The sequence below is a fragment of the Onychostruthus taczanowskii genome, unplaced genomic scaffold, assembly GCF_017590055.1.
Source record: "Onychostruthus taczanowskii isolate IOZ18803 unplaced genomic scaffold, ASM1759005v1 scaffold73, whole genome shotgun sequence".
In the NCBI taxonomy this organism is placed as follows: Eukaryota; Metazoa; Chordata; class Aves; order Passeriformes; family Passeridae; genus Onychostruthus; species Onychostruthus taczanowskii.
The window spans coordinates 2,765,665-2,785,775 of record NW_024505118.1 but is presented as its reverse complement, the minus strand read 5'-3'; the positions used below and the strand labels follow the sequence as shown (position 1 = coordinate 2,785,775).

The 20,111-nt window shown below is 39.3% G+C and overlaps 3 protein-coding genes across 5 annotated transcripts in view; 2 read left to right on the top strand and 1 right to left on the bottom strand.

The window, feature by feature from the left end:
- The window catches only part of FILIP1L (filamin A interacting protein 1 like), a 77,564-nt gene extending 69,337 nt beyond the window's left edge, over positions 1-8,227 (top strand). For both annotated transcript variants that reach the window (XM_041422427.1, XM_041422428.1), the window contains 2 exons: positions 6,635-6,819; positions 8,091-8,227. In XM_041422427.1, coding sequence (XP_041278361.1) covers positions 6,635-6,819; positions 8,091-8,181 — 276 coding nt within the window. In that variant the 3' untranslated portion in view covers positions 8,182-8,227. The remainder of the gene's footprint in view (positions 1-6,634; positions 6,820-8,090) is intronic.
- CMSS1 (cms1 ribosomal small subunit homolog) overlaps positions 1-12,275 on the bottom strand; it is a 222,768-nt gene extending 210,493 nt beyond the window's left edge. The window contains exon 1 of the mRNA XM_041422431.1: positions 12,076-12,275. Within this exon, the coding sequence (XP_041278365.1) occupies positions 12,076-12,136 (61 nt within the window). The 5' untranslated portion in view covers positions 12,137-12,275. The remainder of the gene's footprint in view (positions 1-12,075) is intronic.
- TBC1D23 (TBC1 domain family member 23) overlaps positions 11,490-20,111 on the top strand; it is a 40,813-nt gene continuing 32,191 nt past the window's right edge. For both annotated transcript variants that reach the window (XR_005953974.1, XM_041422429.1), the window contains exons 1-5: positions 11,490-11,625; positions 11,751-11,993; positions 12,339-12,461; positions 12,597-13,283; positions 19,987-20,098. Coding sequence is in view for 1 of the 2 variants with exons in the window: in XM_041422429.1 (XP_041278363.1) it covers positions 12,991-13,283; positions 19,987-20,098 (405 nt within the window). In the remaining variant the exon portion in view is untranslated. The remainder of the gene's footprint in view (positions 11,626-11,750; positions 11,994-12,338; positions 12,462-12,596; positions 13,284-19,986; positions 20,099-20,111) is intronic.

The window sequence follows — 20,111 nt, the reverse complement described above, 5'->3', positions numbered from 1 at the left end:
TTTTTGAGCCTATTTCCTCACTATGACAACTTAAAACCTTCCAAATAAAAACCTAGTTCATATAGTTCTAAAAAACATCTGCAATGCCAGCTTTACAGTTACCCAGGAATCTGGAACAGGGTTGAAATACCCTTGTCATTAAGAATCTTGCTAATTTCTAAACTAAATTTATGTTGCTGAACTTGTACTCCAGTATTCTCCTTCCTGTCTCCCCACTGGACTTTGAAAATTATTTTCTCTGCAACACATATTAGAAGACAATTATCACATTGCTTCTCAGTTTTGTTTTCTCCAGATTAAACAAACCAAATTGCTCTTCCACTTAATAGCTCAAGTACTACGACTCTAGATTATTGAGGAGTCATTTCCCCTCTGCTGAGCTGTTTATGGCGGTGTGACAATGCAGTGAGCCATGCCAGACACCAGCCTGGCATAGGTCTCACCCTAAGTGAGATAGTGAGAGTAAGGATGACACGGCTCCTGCTCACACATCTCAGTATAGTCCCCCACACAGGTGTGCTGCATGAAAGGGAATTCAGAGCAACTGAGACTTCTCACTTTGGATTCCTGGAAAACAAATGCCAGGATCTAGCGAAAGAAAAGTACAGAAAAGGAAGTATCTAAATGCTCTGTGCAGTTGAAGATGCCTAAGCAGAAATTTCAGCCAAAGCTTTCTGGCTTGGAGACCAAAGGGAATATTCAAGTTTATCACTTAATCTTAACTCGTTCTCACTTGCAGACCTGGCTTTCATTCTGACTGCATTCAATCACTCACGAACAAACTGAAGTCTGGCAAGAGGCACGCTTGTGCACATACAGACATGGACTTCTGAGTAAAGGATCTTCAGCACCATCCCCTGGACACTTTCACTAATGCTGCAAATAATACTCAAATTCCTTAAACTAAAAATTTAAGCAGTGAGAAAGAAACTTATCTAAAGTTATTTCTCCTAGACCAAGTGCTACAATGACATAAAAAAAAAAAAAACCAAAAAAAACCTTACAGCATAAATACTACACGCTCTACCCATTTAAATGAATAAAGTTCAAACAGGAAGCAAAGCACACATCGTACTTTCAGAAGGAAAAGGAAGGGATTAGGACCAAAAGCAGAACTACTTCAACAGCACGGAAACATAAATATTTTCTCTCCTTGACACTCCCACACACACTTGCCTTAGCCCACTCCCTAAAGCAAGCATTGCATTGTGTTAAAAGCTGGCTCATATAAATAAGCTGCCTCTGTTCCCAATGGGGGAGGAAAAAAGGTGGGTATGGACCCTGATATTTCAGAGCATGATTTCTCCATTGTCTTCTTGGAATTAGAAGGGCCATTTTCACATTAATGTGAAAATTTCTCAATTGTCACCTGTGCTAGTGTTTGTCACCATCCCCGAAGTACCCACTGTCATTTGCCGAGACAACAAACATAGTCCCTGTGTAGAGTTCTCACTCTAGCATGCTTTCTCCTGCCAATTCCTATTACAGGCAACTGATGTCTACTTCAGGAGTTAATTTAAAAATGAAATTAAAATGCAGCCTTCTTGATTCTTAGATCATTGCTTGCCTTGAAAATTAGCTTTAACCATTCATTTCTCCAACTAAGCACTGTTATTTTCCAAGCCTAATGCCTTGAACCAATATGGTGCTATTATACTTACAGACATACCACATAATCTAATTTAAAAGTGGTCAGTTTAATGCTTTTGGGGTTGTCATTGTTGTTGCAGTAATTATTTGCTGATGTTTACTTAGACACATTAAGTAAAGAAAAACTGCGTAACTACTCAGGTCACTCCTGGCCAGCATTTTGTTTCTGGAGGTGTTTCAAGAGCGTTAATGGGAACTCACAAGGGATCTCCAGACCATGAGAGGCAGGTCAGCTTGTTTTTTGAAGAACAAACACGTCTTTTTTTCCTCTTCTCCTCTCTGACTTAGAAATATAGCAGATATAAAAAGTGGCCTACAGATGGGAACTCAAGAGACATAGCTAAACAGCAATGATGAACACAAAGCCAGCAAATTCAGAATACAAATGAGAGTTGAAAAAAGGATGAGAAAGACTAAAAACATTCATCTTGAAGGAGAAAATGAGCAGTAGAAAGGATGCATACATTTGAAGAGAACTGAAGTAATTAATGGTGTGCACACAGATTTCCCATACATAGTTAAACTCCAATTGAAAAGGCCCACCAAAATCTATATATAAGGGGTTTTCAGTCATTCAGGTCTGTCTAAAAACCAAACCAAACATCTGGAGATAGAAGCCTGCTATGGCCAATGTATCTGCTCACATGCCTCTACACTAAGCCGCAGAGAAGGATCTAGGAGTATTGTACAAGTATTTTCAGTACACATACAAGTAAACCATGGCAGAATTTTATATATGGTTACTTCCAAGTGCTTTCCAGACAACTCCCACACAGTACCATTCCCTCCTTATGCATACATCTTACAGCAGGTTAAGCACTGTTCTAGTCAACCGACCCAAAATGTTCTCTTTAAAACTGTTATCCGAGATTTGTAATTTATCAAGTACAAGTTTTAGAGAATAAATAAAGTTTAGGCCTTGATCTAGGTACAGGCATAATTGAATTCAAAAAGCTAAGTGTCAGTAAGTGTTTTCCTTAAATTTAAATTATTCATTCCTTCCTCTCTAGAATTTATATCACAAATGATGAAAAATAAACCAATTTTTAAGTGCAGTATGAGGAGGAAGAGAACTAGATGGGCAGTTTGTCAAATCCTTGCCTTCATCAGAAGTTAGATTGGTACAATCACTGAAGTGCAGTGATTTTCAGTTGTTTATTTGCATAGGAAAGAACAGCCCCATAATACAACTGTTATCCTCAAGTTTGAGCCTACGCCAGGAGTTAGAGCAAGTCAGTTATTGTGGCTACAATCAAACACGACACAAGCAAAAGAGAGCAGTACAAACTGTAAGCAGATCAAACCTTGACAAGTCTCCATCAGGTATAATGCAGCTCTAGGCACTAAATGATAATAATGTAGATGTATTCAATACTGTCAATTCAGAACTGCAAAATACACAGTTTTGAATCACAAAGAAAAAATGTGTTTGAAATGAAATCTGATGGCTCAGAACACCATATTGTCAATGGTGGTTTTAATGAGCTAGACAGTGGTGCAAACTGTAGGCCAGAGCACAGGGATATTTCAACACCTAACTTTGCATTGATTTAATAAAAGCTTACTGAATAGCAGAGTCAGATGCACCAAACCGGTAAAAATCTGGGCCTATGAATACCTTCCTGAAGTACTAACATGGCTGATCAATCAACTCCAGACAATACTCCAACCACTTTCTAACCCAAGGAATCTCTGAACTGGAGCACTTCTCAAAAAGACCCTGAACCAAAAAAAACAAACACAACTCTTAGAGATACAATCTCACTTTAATATGCAAGACTTCACATAAATATTTTTATCTATTCACCTCAATATACTTAGCAAATGATGGCTAATGTAATTCTTTCTATAGTTGGGAAACAGACACGTTTTCTATCATTGTTATAATTACATCAGGCAGTAGCACTGCCAGTAATAGCCCACCCAAGCATTTTATTCTCAGTACCATGTCTCATCTACCAGGCCATACCACATGGTCAGAGCAAACTCTTCCAACTCAGTACTCATGGAAAGCCACATAGCAGTAATGCAATTATTGCCTCCAACATCAGTTCCTTTCTTAACACATCACCTTTAGTAATTGAAGCAAAATGCTCTTTGGTTTGGGGGCAAAGAGTTATTTTTTTTTTTTTTGCTTCCTATCCTACTGACAATATGAATGCTAAAATTCCAATCTACTATGAAAATGCATGTTGATTTTGTTTATTCAGCCTTTAACGAAGAGTTTCAGTCGGGTTTAAGTGAAATACTGGGATGCAATACAAAAGGAAATCTTCGCTGCCACCTAGAGGTAAAATCTTGAAGGAAGAGAGGGAAAGAAAAATGCATCTCATTTTTCCTCCCTCACTTTCAAAGTCAAACTCTTTCCTTTCTCAATGCATTAAAAAAATTTAAGTGCTACAAACTGAAACATCCTGATTTTAAAAATAAAAGCATGAAAGAGGTTTTAGACACTCAGACTACGTATCTCCTCTTTGGGAGTGACCAGTGTTAAATGCCTGTGAACGTTAAGTACAGGCACGCAGAGTAGAAAATCCAGCCTTTGGCAGCCTGCACCTTACGGCTGGAATCTTCACACATCTTTGTGTTTAGCAGTCCTTGATCGATGCCCCGAAACAGTACAAATTCTCTCCAAACCTATTTATATCATCACCTCAAAAACTGTCTGTCCCAATGAGTTTCATATCTCATTGACAAGGGAAAGCGCTTTCCACATACCTTTAATCCACCCTCAGTGGAGGCCCCCTCAAGCATACTAGAAAATTGCCCTATTCACCATAATGCTACATTTCTGCTGTTTATTTTTCTCACCACCATCTATTTTCCAATCTTTAAGAGGCTTAACATATGTTATTAATCTTCACTTGGAAGTAATTTCATAATTGATAGTCTTTGCCACTTTTTTGCATTTTGGCATACCCTTTCTTGAGCTGTTCGGACAAAACCCAGCAAAACATTCACAGTGTAGGATGGTTTGGATTCACACACTAAAAAATGATGGGATTTGTTTTCTTCTATTCTTTTCCTAATAACTACTAACTTGTCTGTTACCTTTTTATCAACTGTCAGTTCCTGAGCAATGAGGACAATTTACAGGGATTCCAAGACCTGTGTTCTGACTGACAATAAATGTCACTACTGTACATGACATTACATGTTATTTAACATTATATGTTAAATACATATGTTATTTTTCAATTGTTAACACTGAACTGACACACTTTTTTTACTCACTAACATGAGTTACTGTCAGCTCTCGCTTCTAATATTCTCCCTGTTATACCATATGCAAATATTATAATTTCAGTACTGTCTTCCTGTGCCGTTTATGAATATGTTGAGTATCAGAGGTGTCTGTGAGATTCAGATGCTACCTCCACTACACTATTAAAAACTAGGTCACTGCTCTGCTACCTATCCACTTGCCACTTATTAACCTTGAGAATTTTCCTTGTTTTTCCACAGTTTGCATACAAAATCTGCTTTCACAAGATTCTTTTGTTAGAGACCACTATCAAGGGTTGTTTTTAAAAGTTACCTAGGTCTTTCCCTCCCACATGGGTCTCATCATTAAACAATCCAATAGCATTGTACCTATATAACAATATCTGACTAACAGACCTGAATATTATCCCTGACAAGAAATGTGGATGTCTTTACAAAAGCAGTAACCATGAGAGCAAGCTTATTACTTAACTGACGTTTCTACACTTTTATCAGTTCAGCAGTTACATTCATGAATCTTCTGTGAAGCTTTACTCTAAAGCGGCATTGCGCCCCTCTAGCATCACCCACAATTTCAGTGGTGGATTGCACATCACTAACAAAGATTCTGCAATTTTAAAAATCATCTCCTTCAGAACTCCTAGAAACATACCACACTGTTCTGGGAGATTGTTACTATTTGATCTCTTTGTTATCAAACTTCAATTAAGCCCAGGCTGATTTTTTTCCTTCCTCATGATCCATTAAGTACATCTGTGATGTACAAACTTTCCCCAAATTCCTCCACACTGAACACATGCAATGATCTGATGTTGGTTCAGCTTTATACTGTTGAAAACCCCTGTCATACATAATTATCTACAGGTAAATGGCAAGCTTTTGATTTGTGATTGTTTTTATTTTTTTAAACTTGCCCAGCCAGACCATTACAGCCACTAGAGTTTTGATCCAGCTCATTCTTACTCATAATTAAGACACCAGAATTCCAATTTTCTATTGTCCTCATTTGAACACAATTTCCATTTTGTTGTCTCTAAAAAAAACCAAAAAACCATTAAGTGAAGTTCTTTTACCCTTAGCGTGACTGAAAAAATAATATAAAAATGCTTGTGATGCAAAAAGTTTTTCTCATGAGTACAGTATGTTTAATAATCCTGGATTTCAGATAATGGTACTTTTCAAACAAATTTCTTGCCTTTATAATTCTTCACCCCTTTTCCATGCACATAATAACTTTTTGGGGCATATTTACATTTTTTGCAATTAAATATGACTACGATCATTCTGGAGGGGGAGCTGTCTCACAAATACATTTATTTTTTGTACACTGGTCACTGTCAAAGAATGATCTCTCACAGGAAAGTATGACTGAGGTATTGCCCTCTACTCAGGACTGAATCAAGATTTGCTTCTGCATGAGGAAGTTCTTTGATTATTCACCAGAGAACCCACACAGTTCAATACTTTCCACTGCATCACTCACCCAGCACCTAGGGCTGATAGTCAGCTGAAAAACAGGAAACCCCTCTTATTTATACTCTGAGTTTCAATCCACTGAGATTCTTTGACATTCCCCAATCAAGTGGGTAAGTTAAATACAAAGTTTCTGTCTCATTACAAACAAGATAAAGGAAGTTTAAACAAACAGTTCTAAAAGCAGTGCATTCAGGTTTACAAATTGAAAAAAGCACTACAAAGCTGAAAACACTGTTTGTTTCTCCTCCTTAATGCATGATTTATTTTCTTGGTTTATTTTCAGATTACCAATACGTTCCATCGTTCAATTCCAACTCGGATCCCCAAAGCAAAGCCCGCAAGCACAACCAAAGCACCTGTCAAAATTCCTGCTGGACAGCTCAACAAACCACTCCAAGACAGTCCTTCTGGAAAGATACGCATTGTAAGGACGGTGTCTAAAGCCTGCCTTCAAAGTGGAGGGAGAAGGTAAATACTTTTCTGTGATCTATGACATTAAAATGGATTTAAGCCATCTGAATCTCAGCAGCAGTTGTTTCAACTGGAGAAATCAGAAACCATGCACATGGTCAGCACATCAACGGTCACCAGTCACAGGACATCAAGACAGCCAAACTCTTAGGAGCCAAAGTTAACTGCATGCCTGCAGGGACCATGCTCTGCTCCATTTTTATGATGCATTTCCAGATTTTGCCACTCGCAGTACAGGAACACAAGACACAAATAAGTTTCTACGATAAATTCTGTTCTGACATGTTCTACAAATAACAGTAAGGTTAGCTCAGCAGATTTACAAAAACATGGTCAAATCACATGAAGAGGGCTTGCAGAAGGTGTCATGTTTTCAAACTTGGTCTAGCCAAGAAGTGTCTTAGTATGGATATCCTAAGTTCAACATTAAGGGTGGAATGAAGAAAGGCATGGAAAAATCTGTTCTTGTATAATGCATTGAATTTAGAGAAATGCAGAGCTCCTTGCTGTGCCAAGCATGATGTGAAGATAAGTAGCTCTCTCCTCACTAGTGTGATTATCTCCACTCAATTCATGCAGATGTTATATCAGGAAAACAGACGTGAGAATCAAGATGGATATTGTTTGCATCAGCTATATAAACTTTCACCACCTAGACTACAGTATTTAGATTTCAGTTCACTTAAACAGTATTTTAGAACTGATCAAAATTAGTATCAAGCTTAACAGTAAGTTGTGGCTTACACAGAAGTGCAACTTTATTCTTGCATTCCTCCACAATTTTGCCCTTCCTTACAACTCCTCACATTCACGTAAAATATGTAACCAGATTCATTGCTCCTGGTGAAGGTTTGTTTTTTTTTTAAACTGAATTTTTGCACAAGAAATTCTAGTTCATACATGAGAGAATTTGCCTTTTTGCTTTTCTTAAAGCATACCTTCTTTAAAACACTTAAAATTCAAGGTTTTCCTTCAGCCAATACACACACACACAAAAAAGCCCTCAAACAAAAACCACAAACCAAAACATCAGAAGAGACTCCATGCTTGTTGTTTCCAATTTTCTGAAAAATAGCAATTGTTGCTCTGCAAGAAAATTTCTCACTGTTCTATAGAATGTTAAGAAAGACTAACAAAGTACTACTGCAGCAAGGAACCCCCACACAAGAATCCTGTAATACCAACTAACACTAGTTATTGCTTTAAAATATAAAAATTAATTTATTTCTCTGGTATTAATGTCTCACTCATTCTTCTTCCCCCAACAGAGTGCATTCCAACAGTCTAAATGGCTCAACTGATAATACATGGAAAAACTCCTTACACATAGGTGTTTCTTTAAGAACTGCCAAATCCTAATTCCTAAATACAGCAAAAGCTGGTGGTGATCACAGTGCCACAGCCAGAACTGCAATCCTTTTGCTGGATCAAGGAGAGATTCTGATGCACTCAGTTACCCAATTTTCCCCTTCATTTCACAGCTAAAAGTTTAACTTAACCACTGAGACAGTACAACACACAGCACTGCTGTGTGACTGTTTTTGCAAACCCACAAGAAACCTATGCCTTCCTCAACAGAAGAAATTCTCTAGAAATACTTTTTAAAAAGTTTTAAAATATCTGTCTACTTAAAAATTATTTCAGCTGCATCCTACAAGACACCTGTGATAATATGCAGACATTAAAGAATGACTTTGCTACAGGAAAAATGAAAGGATTCCCATTTCATTCAGCTGTCAAGTTCTGAGAGTCTGTATCATGTGTGCTCAGATCCCAACACAGCTCACAGAAGTACACCATTGCAACCTGCAGAATGAATGCACATTGATGTGAAGAAACAGAGATTTCAAAAAGCAGCTGTCAACTTGGCATGCTTATCAGAAAGATGTTCAAGTACTGCCCAAGTTCTATTACAAGGAACAGCAAGTCATTGACGAGCCAAAAAAGAGTCCAGCAACAGACCTCAGCTCTGATCAGAGTGCTCCCACTGAATGCACTACAATGAGCAGTCTGCTTCTCAATAGCTACAAATCACACATTACAAATTTATATTAACTGGCACCCTTCACTACAAAGAAAGAAAAGAGAACCCCTGGCAAAAGAATTCCTGCAATTCCTGCAATAGCATCCTTTGCTTTAGAGCCCACACAGGACCCCACAAACACTGCCAAATCATCATCTATGGTCCCATATTGTATTCTCACCTATTTTTGCTGCTGACATACAAGAGTTTTGCTCCTGTCTTGCAATGCCACAATTAATTTTTACCTATGAGAGTCATGCCCCTCATAGGTAGACCCTACTTAAGGATCTAAAACTGACAAATGGGGATACTACACTCCTATGGGATTAAGGGCAATACAGAAAGCATGGAGAATGAAAGACAAGGAGGGGTAACCAAAAAGGAGGAAACTGGAAGAATTTCTGAAAAATAGAAGTCCAGCCCTCTCCCTCAAACTGACTGGGAGATGAGGCACGCTGGCTACAGGCAAGATCTGGACATTTATAGTGCTGCAAGAATTGCTCTTTGCTGTTCACAGAGGGAAGAGGAGAAAGTTGGGGTCCTTCACAAGTATGAAATAAACTCCTCCAAATTCCTTATCCTTTCCCTTGTAATTCTGAATGCAATATAAAAATCACATGAAAGTCTGGACAAAGTTGTGACACAAACTGGAAAAAAGGAAGGTAAGGAAGTCCTGCAGTTGCATAATGTGGGACATATGTAACACTAAACTATGTTGCTAAATGGAGAATAATCCCTAACAGCTCCTTCCTCAAAGCTCATCTCAAAGGTTTGCTGAAGATGTCATTAGGCAAGATTCTTTAGTTTTTGTCATGTGACAAGACATAAAGATGGGTAATCCCTTTAGCATTTTTTTGCCTCAGGTTTTGTAGGCTTTTTTTACACCTACAAATAATTTGCAGTAGGGTAAATATTCACATCTTAAGGTGAGAGTAATTACCTTTAATTTTTAATATGGACTCTAAAATAATGACTTCCAATGACATGGCCAAAAGCAAATTTAGAATTACATATCCATACATAAGGATATATATTTATATCTGCTTTGTGTTTTCATACTCTTTAGGTGGAGTGTATTAATGATGTTCTAAATTACAATTGGCTAAAATCTAAAACACTTGTGAGAGCTGAATTCTTATGAATATACTGTAGGTCACAGCTTATTCTAAGGTTAATTTTAAAGGATCTAGCAAAAGATCATTATTTCAAAAGTACATTTGAATTCTGCTTTGTACCTGCAGTTATGGCAGAGATGTTATTTTTAAATAGGTCAGCAAATGAGGTTGGATAATATTTTTCTAACAAAACTTCATTTTTCACAGAAATGAAATTGACCAAGTCTTGCAAAGGTGCTCACTAATGTGCAATTATTTTCTTGTATTGCTGCCTACATCATACATTGTGAACTATAATTTCCTCTTTTATGCCAACTGATTTTAAAGCATTTTACAGTATCAATAAGATGCTGTACAAATTAACCCCACATTTTACCTGTTTTACGTGAAAAATAGCTACACAAAATAAAAGTAACAGATGTTTTATGTTTACTGTTAGCTTGTGTCAACTTCATCCCACAACAGGCTCCACAAAAAGAGCCTGCCAACAAGTTTACAAAGGTGGGCTGCAGACAGCGGAGTACATTGTTTGCACAACACTCACCTGTAACCACTACTCATAACACACTCAAAGCATGGTCCTGGAGTAAAGCTTACAGGATTGGGTTAGACACCTCCAGAGGTTATTTTCCACCTGAATTCTTTTAGTAACTCAAAAATGCTATTGCAAAAATCCCAAGTTTTTCATAACTGGAAAAGGTGTCATTCAGAGTCACACCTCAAGTCAGATGGCTCATCTCTCCTGTCAAAAGTTCATAATCAAAGTCCTGCTCTGTATCCAGTTTCTAAAGGAAAGCTGACAACATTGTAACAGTCTGCTAATCACACACCCCAAATGAAAGCTGTGGTGGCACAATGGGCAGGTAGCCTCTTAAGAAAACTTCCTAATGAAGAGCATTTACCGTGGGAACTGGGACTGCTTAAGGAACCCACATGAGACTAAAAATAAAAATGAAATGCTCAGAAACCTAATTAGGTCTTGTGAGCCCTCTTTATTACATACATACAACTTTTATGGCGCTTCCTCTCTAACTATTCTCCAAGTACCTTTTCACAGGAAATAAGCACCAGTTATCAAGACACTGAAAAAACTGGAGTCTTTGCAGAGGTGCAGATAACTCCCAGTAATGCCCAGCCCTTACCAATGTTGTATTAAAAACGAAATTTTAAAAAATCAATAAAAAAGGGCATGATAAAGTCTAAATTCATTCTAGTTGCCTAGATCTACCTAAATTTTCACACTAAATGTAAGCATTACAGAGAAAACGTTTTACAGCTTGAGGTTTCAAGACACATTGAAAAAAAATACAAGCAGATGAGCCAGGTATCATAACTATCAGAAAAGACAAATCAGTAACAGCACTCCAAGGAGCAGCGGCTGAACTCTAACTCCTGCCCTTTTACAGTAACACATGGCCAGGGCGATGGGACACACGCCAGTGAGCACATGGGGGATGCTTTTCAAGTACCACAGACACTTTTCCCTCCAAAGGCTCTACTATGGATTTGCTGTTTCCTAGGCCTTACAGAACTGCCAGTAAGGTCACGCCGCTAATGGCAAACACAATCACAGGATAGTCTGAGGTGGAAGGGACCCACGAGAATCATCCATTACGAAAAGTCTTTCATCAAATCAACTCTTTGGAAGAAAATACAGTTTGGCAGGTAAATGAATGCAAGGGAGAGGTGAGCTCTGAATTCAAACCAAGAGGTTTCCCCGTTCCCCTCGCCCCGCTTTTAAAACTTCTCGTAAATGTATTTTTGTCAAGTGGGTTCCTGTTGTTACTTAGGTGCTGGTATTTTCGTTTGCCGCTCCATCGTCTATCCCAGGGCTCAGATCAGAGACTGGACATCACCTCGCTGCAGATTCAGCTTACAAGCAAACCCACCCTCGATAGCAAGCAGGCAAAAGCAGGCACATGGAAAAAAGCGAGTGAGAGTGGAAAACCTGGAAAGTAAATTAAAAGCAGAGAAAGGAAAGGCGGAGAGGGGAAGTGGAAAAAACACCCAAAATCCAACGAAAATGAAGCAGGGTAGGAAAGGAGGGTGGGGGGCTGGCTGTTAGGCAAAATGCTTCAATCCCAGCGTGAGGAGCGGGCTCCGGGAGAGGAGTACCTGGCGTGCCGCCCGCCCCGGGCTCGGTGTCCCACCACGGCTCCTCCAGCGTGTCGCCCATGCCGCCACCGCCGCGCCTGCGCACTGCGCGCGGGGCCGGGCCGGGCGCGCCCCGCGCTGCCGGGGGACGGCGCTGCCCTGGGCACGGCTGGTGCCACAGCTGATACAGCGTCTTACACAATAGTCTTCTCAAAGATAAGGAGGCCTTTAAATGCATGCTGGGGATTTTTAATTTTTTTTTATTTCTTCTTTATTTTTTTTAGTGGAAAATACAGAAGCGAGAGAAAGAGGAAAGGAATTAAAACTATTACCCCAGTTCTTCACAACATTCGCTTAATTGCCTCAACCCGGTTTCATACTGTAAAATCCCAACTTTGTTGGTTGAGGTAATTCACGTAATCTTTTCTGAGGAACAGAGAGGTGCCTGCACGGGGTGCGCGTTCCCTTGGAATGGGTGTTCCCGGCCCTTTGGCAGCGGAGCCCTCAAGGCAAGCGTGCCTATCGTGTATCTCTTCCCGCAGGAGCCGTCCCGCTCAGCCTGGGCCTTACCTGCTGGAGCACATCCCGAGTCAAGGCGTGGAAGTGAAACAGACCAGTGCAAGGACTGGAATCTCTCGTAAGGCGGCACTGTTACTCCGCGTCTAACCCGCTCCAATGATTTTTGTCAACTTCCATTGAAGTATACTATTTTTTTCCCCCTTTGAGGATGCAGGTGGATAGGGAACGTGCATAACAGAGAGCATTAGCGTTGTTCTGCCCAGGGTTGCTAATGGCCGTCACCAAGTGATTTTCAGCTCTTGGAAACTGCGTGAAACTTGTGAATGTCCGTACTCGCGGAGTACCTGTGGCACATTAAACACTGCGGGGGAAATCACTTAATAATCAAACCCACATCTGGCAGAGCAGCTCAGCTTTATGAAAACCGAAAACATTCAAATCTCCGGCAGAGCGACGCCCCCTGCCCGGCTCCAGGGGCGCTCCGCGGCCGCTCCCTCAAAGGCTGCCCCTGCCAGGCTTCCGCGCTTTGCGGCCCGCGCCCTCAGCCCGGCGGCGCGGGAAGGCGGGGACAGCAGCCGGGAAGGGGACGGGCTCCGACGGGAGCGGCCTCGGGGAGGAAACACCTCCCGAGCGCGCTTTACGGCCGGGCGAGCGGGCACGTCAACAGCTATGGCGGAAGGAGAGGAGGCGCCGCCGCCGCCGGGCAGCTGGTGAGTTATGGGGGTGTGGGCCCCCTCCCCTCCGCAGCGGAGCCAGCGCAGAGAGGCCGGAGCGCCCCGCCGCCGCCGCTCTCCCCCGCTCTCCCCCTGGGACGCGACGCGCTCGGGGCGTGTGCGGGGTCGCGCTGGGAGCCCGCCCGGAGCCCCCAGCAAACGTCGCCGGCCCTCGGCGGCTCCGGGTCCCCAAAGAGGAAGGGGCCCGTCAAAACACGGGCGAGACACAAAACGGGGCCCGTGCCCAGTCTGGAGCCAGGCGGTCGCTCCAGTTTAAAATGACAGCTTTAATATGCGGTAGGAGCTGCTCTGAGAGTCTGCCTGGAGTGGAGTTGCTTTGTTCAGTTCAGCTTCCCGTTTCTCTGCATTCCTGCTCTCAGGAACAGTTGACAGGAGTGGGTCCTGCCTCGTTTTCTGAATGATTTTGCGCACTGCCTTCCTTTAGCACAGCTATTACTTATAATGGATTTTACATTGAACCCCTAGGACAAGAATAGAGGCTATTTCTGGAGCGTGTATAGGATCATTTTGATGGTTACAGTGATGTGATTTTAGTATTTGTTGCATGCGTATTCACTCAAGATTGCTGACGCTTAAATAAACATTGTGTTTAAACACTGAAGCTATTCTTGCTGCACCCAACATCTCCATTTGCATCTTCACTTTGTTTTTGTCTTTGTGCTTCTGTGCATGTGATTTCTTTCTGTGGCTCTGTGCCACACCATTGCTCTTTGTCCCTTCCACGTATATGCTTTCCAAGCAATTGCTTTGCAGACCTGCTTTTTATGATCATTTCCAGTCTGAGTTCCAATCATTTCCAAGCTGGTTTTGCTTTTAGGCTCTATTTGATGTGGCAGATTCAAAGTTAGCTGCAGACTGAGTCTAGCCTTCTTTGTGCTTAGTTATGTCACTGTAAAGAAGCCAGAACACACACACAGGTGTATGTGTAAACTCTTCTTTGTCTAGTTTGGTTTTACAAATACAGCTCTTGGTTAAAACAACTTCGTATCATTAGCTAGAAAGTTAGTTGGTGCCATTTTTTATTCCTGTGTTTTTTCTTTTATTTACAGCCTCAAAATTTATGAAGCTCTTTCTGTAAGCACAGTGTTGCATAAGCATTATTTCTAAATAAAGGCGTGCCTGTTGGGCCATTTAATTACAAAGCGAGGGATGGACTCCCTGACAGTGCACTCTCGACACTTTGAATATAACCCTGGACATTAAATAAGAACCATACCTCAAATAACTGAAAAAAATATTTCAGATGGCTTCTGAATAAGCAATAATATTGCTGTCTCCCAGATCACAATCAACTTCTCTAGAATTTTTGTTAAGGATGAGAATGAGTGTGTTTCCAGACACATTTCAAGGCACAGCCTGCATTGTTGATATTCTGATTGGCAGCTTCAAAACTATAGTCAATTTTATATGCTGATGGTACTAGAAAATGCAAACTTGAAGGCATTTGTTAAAACAGATTTAAGTCTTTATGGGAACAATCAAAGAGTTGTGCTTAAACGCTATATTAATATGTGACATGCATCCTGTTACTAGAGGTATACACTGTGAATGACAGAATTGCATTCCTTATTGCTTGCTTAGAAACTTCACGCGGCTTTTGGGTTTTCCTGTTTTGGTTTTTGTTTAAAAACCAGTTTCAGTGAAGTATTTGCTTTTTCATTTATGGATTTAAAGCGTTATCTTGTATTCATATTTCGATGCTGTGAGCACTTGTTGAAAGAGCTTTTTGATGTAAATTACTACACTATCACATTTTGAAGTATATAAGATTTCAAATTTTAAAAATACCCAAACATATAATGATACATATGTATGCCTGAGCTTTATTGGGAGCAAAACTGGCAGTGCTGATCCTGTGTCCTCTCTTAACTTCCTTAGGAGGATTAAAAGGCAGATGGAGTTTTGCAACAGCTCAGAGGCTGTTGCTGCACCTTGAGTGTGTAGAATCCAGATGTCCTGACTAACATAAAATTCCCTCTTTGTTTTCCTTGTGTTAAGTTGTCATGTGATGCTAGTATAAATGATGTGGGTGAGGGGGAAGTGTCACAAACTACTTACAAATTAAACCCCACAAAATTTGTACTGACTGCTTGGTGTTTTGCTCAACAAAAAACAGAGAACTTTGCCACTGCACAATAAAAATTAAAAAGAAAACCCAGCATCACCAAAGTTATGTATAGAGAAAGATGAGAGTAGGGTTTTTTCTTCAGTAAATATAAGAAGTTGTTATCAACACTTTTGATTTAAAAATGAGCAAAATCAGGTAGCCCTTGTTTGCTAAATGTTTCTTTTGAGCTATTTGGCATATACTCAAAAGCTAATTTGAGAAATTGCCAGCACTTTTGTTCTGGAAGACGTCTGTCCAAAGCTAAGAATGCTGTGAAGCACAAAGGAGGCAGGCTACTTTCAAACTGCTGTAAAATATTCTTTTTTTTTTTTGTCTTATTTGTTTATTTTAATCATAATTTCTGTCAGTGCAATACAATGTAGTCAGTAGACTGTATAGACACAAATAAGATGGCTTGTTATTAGTTAAAATGCTTGTAATTTGAAGTTACAGATTTTTCTTGTCTCATTTATCAAGGAAATCGATGATTTGGACCTTATTTTTCTTGTTCAGGTTTTCAAACAGATCAATGGTTATGAATTAATTTCTAAAACCTTTTTGCAGATGTTTGTTTAATACTCAAGCTTCAGGAAACTTGCTCAATTAGTAATTTTTAAGATCTGTACTTGGGAAATCAGGACCTGAAGTAACTAAATATAACTGTAACCACAGATGGAATTGTTCCTGTACATTTAGCTTTGCACTGGAATAACTCATTCTGTGAGTCCCAAAACGCACTGCAAATGCCTAAGACAACTGGGTAACAAACCTGGTTTCCATGTATCTTTCCCATTCTCACAATCTGCCTAATTAGTACTTGGAGCCATAGTATTTCTTCTGAAAGCCCATGAATGGAAAAGTCCCTTCCAGTTAAGCATGAAATTGAAGAAAAAATGTCAGGGAATTGTTTTTCTCCAAAATTTAATTGGAGAATAAATGGTGGTTCAGTGCTGTGCTGGATACAATGGATATTTTGAAGCAAATATGAGGGATTGATTTTTGTTTGTTTGTTTTCAGTAGAGAACAAACACTCATTAATTTAAATTCAATATAGCTCTTGTTGAGGCTTTTTCCTGGGAGTCAGGAAAATCCTGACTTAAAAGTAGGAATGATAGTAATACCTTCTATAAAAGTATGAAATTGATTGTAGTAGTCTTAAGCCTTCATGTAGTTTATTGATCACTTACTATTATCTTTTTCCTGCTGTTCACATTCCCACCCTTTTAATCCCTTCTCTAGTATTTATGAGTGATTTTTACTAAGTATCTCAGTCATATATAAAAAATACTTAGAAAAAGTGGCTTAAGCTGAATTCCCAACAGTTGATCAATTTTTCTTGCCACCAGCTTACGCATCTTAAGTTAAAAAAGGTCCTGTTTAATATCTGTGAAGACAGCTACTTATTGATCATAATATGTCACCAGCCTGGCATGAATGTAAGAGATCCTTCTGTAAGTATGGAAATTTACTGCAGATGCACTAATTGGAGCATTTTGTATTATGACATTTTGAACAGTATATCATGTGGGAATTTACCTTTCAGGCCATGGCTTGGGTGTAGACTGGAATTCCACACATCTAACCAAAATTTTGATTAGCACCTAGAGACAGGCAGTGAAGCCGTGGCAGAGCAGAAAGTACAGATGTTCAGGTCTGGAGGAGAGCTCGCATAGGGAGGAGTGCTGCTTTCTGTTCAAAATAAGTGTAATAATTACCCATATGAACAGAAGACTTCCTAGCAGCTCCTCACTCATGAAAGACAAGGATCCAGATTGCTAGCAGTTCAGCTATGTTCATGTGGAACAACTGACAGAAATAAGGTAAAGCACAGCGAGTGGACGTGTTAAAGTATTGCAATCACTTTCATGTTTTGTACTTTGCAAGTTAGCCTGAATAGAAGGTTTATTAGAAAAGAGTTGACTTAATCTTTGAGAAGTCCTTACTTACAGTCTATGAGCAATCTTGCAGTTGATGGAGGAAATGAGCACCTTATTGAATCACATTGGAACAAAGCATTTTTCCCCCCTGCTGTTATTTCACTTAAGTCCTTGTTGGTAATGCATCACATCTCATCATGTGGCAGATGGGCATTGTGAGGTGAAGTGGTAAAACTGGCTTTGTGAGGTGAAGTAGTAAAACTGGCATTTGCCTCTCATCTTTACAGTGTAGAAAGTGGGGGTGACAGCGCTTGGAGGAAGTTTTTGCAAATGGTAATATGTTGTCAAGCAGCAGAAGCACACACTTGCAGATAACACATTGAAGTTGGTGTTACATGCACAGCTTCTTGAATGCTGGAGACTAGTAACTGGTAGAATTTGTACTTGTGGATTTGGGAAACATTCTTTGCCAGGTAATTAGTATAGATGTAGTTTTAAGTGTTGTTTCAAGTAAAAATTACTTTCTTTTTCTCAAAAGAGTTTCTTTGAGTGACATAGAAACGAAGTTAAAGTATAACAATTTAAGACCTTTCTACTTGAAATGGAACATGTACACAGCTGTTGCATTCATTTCCACGTAGCTGTTTAATACTTGGCTATAGTTTAGCAATTAGTTGTAGTTCAAGACCTGGCTGTTGCTCTCTTGACTGTTTTTCATACACAACGTTCACAGAAATGTGCAATGTGTCTAAGAGCACCTCATTTTCTCCAGCTGATGCTTGATGTTGGCTTCTGTTGAAGCTAGATCGTCCTAGAGTTCATGCAGTTCTGCTGAGAGCTAGGAGGTCTCTTTGTGTAAATGTTCTGGAAATACTTGATTTTTATTCAAGGCTAACTGATCCATTCATTTAACTTTTCAGACATTGAACAATATGTACACAACTGGGCAACAGGATAGGTGATTGAAGTACAAGTGTGCTTCCATATTCTGCTTCCCCTCCGTTTCTGTCTCAGGAAAGGGATTGGCAAATAATGCAACCTGTAGCCCTATACAAAACTGGGTATTTTTAAAAATTTTTTATAATACTGAAAATGTGCAAAAATAAGGCAAGTCATTCAGATATTTTTAAAATTTTTTGTAATACTAAAAATATGAGAAAATAAGGCAAGTCATTCTCTTTGTAATCTATGGTTTCTTTCATCCAGATTTGCAAAATTACTTGAAAAAGTAGAGTTGTGCTCCAGTGTATATTTGAAATATGATTTAGAATGCAGACCAAAAAGTAGTGACAAAGAAACTACCTGATACAATGCAAGGAAAATGCTTACTCTTCAGACCTTTAAATATTTTGAGAACTCTTGAGTAAAGCTAGCTAAATATTTACATACCTTTTTCCAGGTCTGAGATTTTAATGTTTTTGTCCCAGAAAATCAGAAATGTGTGTTTGAAGTTTTCAGGAGACCAAACTTGTGAATTTTTATATCAAGGATTTAGTTGTGGATCTATGGAAGTTAAAGTAGACAAGAGTTTAACAGCTGACATTTTTTTTCCTGTGGCTATTTGAATTGACTACATAGTAGTCATGGATTAATTGAGAATTATACTGATAACACTTCATCATCTGTTGCTGCATGTGGATAAATTGATGTGTTATTCACCAGGAATCCATCTTCCCATGTGAATATCTGTCCCAGAGAAACAATCCTGTTCTTTGTTTTGCTCTGGCTATAAACCCCTTGGATGTGAGCTTAACTCAGCGGGTAACTGAAGAAAGCCTTTCTGAAGGCAGATGTCAGAGCAAATAGAGAAGAATGAAGAGGTTATAGCAAGGGAGAAGTTTTGCCAACGGGACCTATGTGTCACTGCCATTGCTGTTTTTCCAGTGAACCTGTTTTGCCACTGCTCTGCTACATGATACTGAAATCCTGAAATCATCAGATGTGCTTCTCCCATTATTGACAGCATGGAAACATTGAACCACTCTGCAGAAGCTGTCAGAGAGGTTGTAAAGTAATCATTCCTGAATGCTGAATTTCTTCTTACTGTAATTCTTGTGAACTTTTGTTGTCTTACTACAGCAATCATCATCGGTGTTTGTCTTGTCAATTTGTGTATTTTGCTACTTTCTATATTATTAACATTTTTGTATATGTTAATTCAGTTCTGTGCATATGTCCACACTTGAAATACTACAATTGTATAGTTAAATAAATTTGAGTTTGACTAAAAGGTCTTTTCCCGTTTCAGGGAAGGTGAGGTTAAAAGCTGACTGTTCTAAACCTTTTAAAAAAGTGTTCTGTTTTCTAGGCCATCTGATATTTTATTTAAAATAACTCCACCATCTAATTTAGGCGTAATATTTGCTTTGCGTGTGTGAAAACTTGCTGAAAGTTGCTGAAAGTTTTAAACTGCAACTGAATTTGCATTTTTATGATACATTTTGCAACCTTGTGACATAATGAAAACAAAAAAGCAAACTTTTTTCTTGTATGTAAGTTGAATGGAATTACAAGTTGAACGAGCAGCTTTAAAGCAGAGGAATAAATAACATTTTGCAAGTATTTCTTTTTAGTAATTTCCAAGTTGTCTTATACTTTTGCATAGGTGTGGGATTTGCCTGACAGTAGCCTTCAGTCTACATAAACATTGAAAAATAGTATAATTGATTTTTTAAATTACATTTCATTATTTTAGGATAAAAGATCTTGCAGACGCTCTAGAAGAAGGAGGTTGTGATCTTGAAACTGTGAGAAACATCATTCAAGGAAGGCAGTTGCCTGCTGATCTAAGGGCCAAAGTCTGGAAGGTAAATGTGAGCT